Below are 5,689 nucleotides of genomic sequence, written 5' to 3' on the forward strand. Positions count from 1 at the left end.
GATCACCCTTCGACAGTTCAGAAGAGGAAGTTTCTTTTGCTTTCGGCGATACCTTGGATTTCTCAGTAGATGATCACAAGAATTGCAAAAAACTTAGACGACCCTCAAGGCTTAATATTTCTTAAGGTAATCTTGTTTTTGAACTTTTGATACTGCATTCTACGGCTTATATATGATTAGACAACACCTCCATCGCGTATCCATGTCATTTGGTATTGAGATGAAGTTCATTCACAACTTATAGCAAAGAAACATTGTTGCTGTCTTGCTGATGCATTAGCCGACTCAGGGCATTCAGTTCTGAGTAAGGAAATTTCGAGACATCCACTGGCCCTGAATATTGCCCTGAAAATTACTAACCTTTTAAGATCGGAAATTACCATGAGTTGGGATGCCACCACAAATATTGGTCAAGCATTTTGTTGAAAGTCAGCAGGACATAGACAAAGACACACACACACACACCAAAAAAAAAAAAAAAAACTTTAAGCTAGAGAAGGGAAACACAAATTTCATGAGTTCAAAGCAGCTCAGACCTACTCACAAAATCTCCACAGGAATCAACCGAAATACAGACCAAAATTATGGTGACAGGGATTTAGAGTACTTGAGCTCTTTTTGGCAAGAGAAGAACCAAAAAAGCAATAAATTTCCATTGGAAGCCACTGTTCATGTCGAAATTACTGTTACTTATATATCATAAGCCCAAAGGCTCCCCAATACAAATTCTTAACAGCCGGTCAACGAATTCTACTTGCTAAATATGAAAGTGTAAGAGGTTTGACTCAAAGGAAGTTTTACAAAATGATTTCTTCATCTTTGCAGTACAACATAACTTAACGCCTCCCTCCAACACTGGGTTGCAGAAACAGGTTTTCTGTGATAGTCAGACCGGTTTGTATAACTATCACCTGCTAATTCTGTATACAAATACATATTCACACCCTAACCTTCTCAGCAGCTTCCTTAATTTGTGCAATAGTAAAAATGCCGAAGAAGTCATCCTCTCTTATTGCATTGATTGCAGCAAACGCAACATCATCAACACTAACAGGTGGAGCTAAGAGCAGATCGGATGCTGGAAGAGAACTCAATGGTTTGGTAAAGCTCTCAGTAGCACGTAGAATTCTTTCCACTGGTTCTCCTATCAGATCCAAAGGAATCTCAAATCCATCGACCTTCCTTTTCCCATATATGAAACCAGGTCTTAACACAACGCCTGAGGAAAAGATCCGAAACAAAGACACATAAGCAGGCTTGTGTAGTGTGTTGTATGAATATGCTGCTCCACATTTACACATCTAAAATTTCCAAAAACTACCCAAGTTAGAAAGAAAAGTTCAGTATTACCAGAGTTGGGATATTTGGAGAGAACCTCTGATTCAGCTTTTCTCTTTCCTGTAAAGTATCCAGATGAAAGTAGAAATGGAGGTAGATTGTAATCATGCACTGAGATCAAGACAAACTTTGGAACTCCTGCCAAGGGAAAGACGGAAAGTATATCTAGCCATCCTTTACTCATAATTCAGATATTACAGTACAACCATGGTATGTGAAATATAGATATCATTAATAAAAACAAAAATTCACGATTATTCTGTAGTTTGTCATATAGATAGACCGACATCTAACCATCTCCTTGTTTCAGTCCGAACATAGTGCAGCTTTTCAAAGAACATTGCTAAAAAGAATATAAATATGTAGCCTATCTATAGCAATAAAAAAGCTATAACTAGAAGAAAGATGGGATCGTATGAAAAATGTAACTAATTTGCTAAGATAATTCCTTAGCTGCCTATTACCGTTCCTAATGAGTGTTGGACTGTTAGCTCTCTCAAAAATTCAAGGGGTGTGAGCAAGATATCTTCCCTCTCTAGATCTTTGGGGGAACTGTGTACTCCTGTGAGTCCTGTCTATTTTGGTGAAGTAAAAAACTCAAAGTCCTATATTGTAACTGAACTGAGGAAAAACTTACTCGCAGGTCCTTGAGAAAAAAGTATAGTCAATAGAGTTTAGACTGAAGGGTTCATATGCAGGAATCTCCTCTTGCAAATCCTACTCGAGAATATAATTGATAATTCCTCTTTCTCTCCTTTTGGTCCCTCTATAGCAATTTAGAAGGCTAAAGTACAAGACTACGAGTATTAGCTTGGACAATTGCTCACGAAAGTTGAAACTTGTGAGATGGTGCAAAGGAGGAGATCGAATTCTTTCTCCTCAACAGTGTGTTAAGTGCAAAGCTGATGCAGAATGTTTAAACCATTTATTGCTTCACTGTCCAATGGCACATCTTAGGTGGACGAGGTTGATTAGAGAGACCAGATAAACCTGGGCGATTCCAACTTCTTGTGATGTTGTATTTTTTTTTTTTTTTTCAGAAAATTAAGTTTTATTGGAGGGCGAAGGAGGGGTTTGGTGATGAGGAGGTGGGCAGTGTTGGCACTTTTCTGGGTGCTTTGGAGAGGAACTAAGAAACATGATTAACCATTACACAGAAAAGTGCTTCATAGAATAGAAAGAGGACTATAATTTACTGCAATATGATAATTGAGATCGCTACCATATTCCTTTGCAGCATTCACAGCAATGACATTTGCCTCGCCATTAATCCTTTGCATCTGTTCCTCGCTGCCAAAACCACCAATTGTTGAAACCACTGCAGTGGCCCCAAGAAGTACTTCATCCCAATTTACATAAAAAACGTCTCCTGCATTACAAAGATGACTTAGCTCCACAACCCAAATGTCAGTCCAAAAATGTAACCAAAACTAGTTAACCAGTCCAAAATGCTCTTAACTTCAAGTAAGACATGATATGACATATTCATAACAAATCATGCCCTTAAAATGGAAAGTGAGACAGTGGTTTTGTACAAGGAAGGAGGCCACATCATGCTCAAGCCAAGGCTTTATATCATGGGTTCTCCTATCATACTCACCCCTAACGCATAATATCCCAAACAATCCTTTTCTACACTTCCCGGGAATACTATGAGTAGTTTCCCTTTATGATTTTGTAAAGACTTCCGAACTGAATCTGTTCTTTCATCTCTTTTCCTTTGCGTGCTGCTGAATTTCATGATCGCCATGCATCTTTTTTTTTATTTTTTATAATTACTACTATTTCTCCAATTCTGAAGTCTACAAGTCATTCAACCTATTCACAGCATGAAAATCGAAGAATGCAACTTGCCTGGTACCCAATTAACCTGATCAATCCATGAACCGGAGTAGGTCGGCCGCCCCGACCTGCAAAGTTTAGCAAATTTCAAACTTCAATCATTGAAAAAGTGCATACAAACCCAAAATTGAAAAGTAGAGCAAAATTTGAAGCACCTGCTCACACCTACGACCTCTATGCCTTTGGACACCGCAGCCTTACATATAGCAGAACCAACAAAGCCACTCCCTCCCAATACCACAACCTACAAACAAAAATATCACATTCAAAAATACACGAAGGAATGAAACGGTGGAAACGGGATAAGGTGCTGCTTACCCGTTCAGGCCTGACATCAGCCACAACGTCTATGGCGCCGGAATTGAAGTCCTCGCTCTTTACGCCTGCCTCTGCGTACCTGCATTTAACACTGAACCTGCGAATTTGTTAACGAATAGTCAAATTGAAGTCTTTGAGGTTTCACTGCATGTGAGAGAGAGAGAGAGAGAGAGGTGACCGGGTCTGAGAGAGCGAGGTGGGATTGGGGCGAGCTGCGAGGGAAGGTCCGCGGAGAGAAGAAGGAAGAGAGGAAGTTGCAGGGAAGTGCAGAAACGACGTCATTTCAATGGACACTAGCACTCTGAGGTTGCGCGGTGCTGGAGTGGTGAGGCTAATTCGTTTCCAAAGAATTGTTGTTGTTGGACCATAATAATATTTAATGAGGTAGTGAATTAATTAATTATACGCCCAAATTTCTGTCACTACATATTACAATTTGACTAATTAGTCTCTGTCCTGTGTAATTCGTGTTTCAATGGCTTCAAAAAAGCCTTTTTTTTTCCTTCTTTTTTTGAAATAAAGGGTTGGTGCAGCTGCCCTCAGTCTTGATTAATGAAACTGTCGAATATAAAGCGAGACATTGAGCCTAAACCCTTGATTACAATAAGTATTTAGAAAACGTCCTAAAATACTATCAGGAGTCTCTACAAAATAATTGTATTCAACTAGGCACCAACTAGCAAAGAGCGCTCTACTGACGACTCTATTTGCTTTGAAATAGCGGTAACACAATAAAAAGATAACTCGACAATCGATATATAACACGATTGTAACATAGCATTTTATTTAAAGTGTTATAGTTGTGACACATGACTATAATGTATGATTCTTCGATCCGAAATAATATATACACCATTTAACTAGATAGTAATTCGATAACCATAATTTGTGGCTTAGTGTTGAGCGTCAAGGTTGGTAACCCCAAACTCTCATTCGATTCACGACACTATTATTTGTGATCGGCCCTCGGGGGGGGGGGGGAAGTTTTCTGACAAGACTAAACAGATTAGTCCTTAGTTGAAGGTTTTGGGATAATATAGGACTCAATAAAAAAAAATAGTCATTCAATGAAAGTAAATGAAGATTAAACTCTCTACGGACGATATAACTCCTTACAAACTTGAAATTCACTTGCTGCACCAAAAAAAAAAAAAATAATAAGTAGTCATGTTGAGATATTAATTTGACCCTCACAACCACTTTTACTTCATGACAATCAAACTACGACTTTTCAAAAAAAAAAAAATTCTTATTACGTCAGTGAGAATCGAATTCATGACCTTTACAATATTGGAATTGATAATAATGGGTCACGTACAGCTCACCAACCATGTATTTGAGAGGCAAATGTTCTCACTTGTCCTTAATCTCGATGATTCAATAATTAATTGCCACAAAATATCTAATCAAATGTTGCCTAGTCAATTGACTTTAGTATGCTTCAAGCCTTCAATAGTACTAAGGGCCGCTGATGAAAGCGACTTATTATTTTTGAGTTCAAGTAAATTTAACCGGTTTGACGAAGAATAAATGTTTAAAGAAACTTAATATTTCCACAATTCTTGTTTAGAAGCACCTTTATTTCAAATATAAGAATGCCCTAGATATAGTTCCATGACTTCGATCCCTCCCCACACTACTGCATTCTATGGTAAAGAATAATATAAGAATAATTTCACTAGATATAATTTTAGGGGGATGAAATTTGCACACCCAAATTTGCAAACTGCACACCCTTTTATTTTTTTTAATAATATTTCATCTCTCATCTTTTTAGACTTCCTAAAATACCCTCAAAGAGTCAAAGTTTGTTTTTTTTCTTTTTGGGTCCTCTCTCTCTCTCTCTCTCACATACACACACAGACACACACCATAGATCGAGTCCACCTATCATCAAATTAAGAATGCCCAAGTCTTGAAACTCTCTCTGGAATGAAAAGTTCACATCTTTAAGGTGAAACCATGGAGGGAGTAGCAGTGAAAGAAGAAATTATGGCTTGCACAGTTGGTTCATCGTCTTCATCTTCTTCAAGCTTGTCACCGCGGCCGATGGAGGGGTTACACGAGTTGGGGCTGCAAAAGAGCAATGGAGGAGCTATGAACTAAATTTGATGATGCAAGACCGTCTATTGGGCGCTGCACTCGGAAGCATACTCACCGGAATCCGACGAAGCATCTACAACTCCATTTC

The 5,689-nt window shown here is 38.4% G+C and overlaps 1 protein-coding gene across 2 annotated transcripts; it reads right to left on the minus strand.

Annotated features, from left to right (window-relative positions):
- Window positions 1-628: 628 nt before the first annotated feature.
- Window positions 629-3,863, minus strand: LOC112176103 (uncharacterized protein At1g32220, chloroplastic). 2 transcript variants are annotated; one of them, XM_024313926.2, is made up of 7 exons: window positions 3,677-3,863; window positions 3,499-3,589; window positions 3,336-3,424; window positions 3,193-3,248; window positions 2,561-2,707; window positions 1,351-1,476; window positions 629-1,219 (listed from the first exon to the last, which is right to left on the minus strand). In XM_024313926.2, the coding sequence occupies exons 1-7, from the start codon at window positions 3,778-3,780 to the stop codon at window positions 939-941; spliced, it is 894 nt and encodes a 297-aa protein (XP_024169694.1). In that variant the 5' UTR covers window positions 3,781-3,863; the 3' UTR covers window positions 629-938. The 2 variants fall into 2 exon arrangements, with proteins under 2 accessions (XP_024169694.1, XP_024169693.1); XM_024313925.2 differs by having other exon boundaries at window positions 3,499-3,595.
- Between the last annotated feature and the right edge of the window lie 1,826 nt (window positions 3,864-5,689).

This window comes from Rosa chinensis, chromosome 7, assembly GCF_002994745.2.
Source record: "Rosa chinensis cultivar Old Blush chromosome 7, RchiOBHm-V2, whole genome shotgun sequence".
Classification (NCBI taxonomy): domain Eukaryota; kingdom Viridiplantae; phylum Streptophyta; class Magnoliopsida; order Rosales; family Rosaceae; genus Rosa; species Rosa chinensis.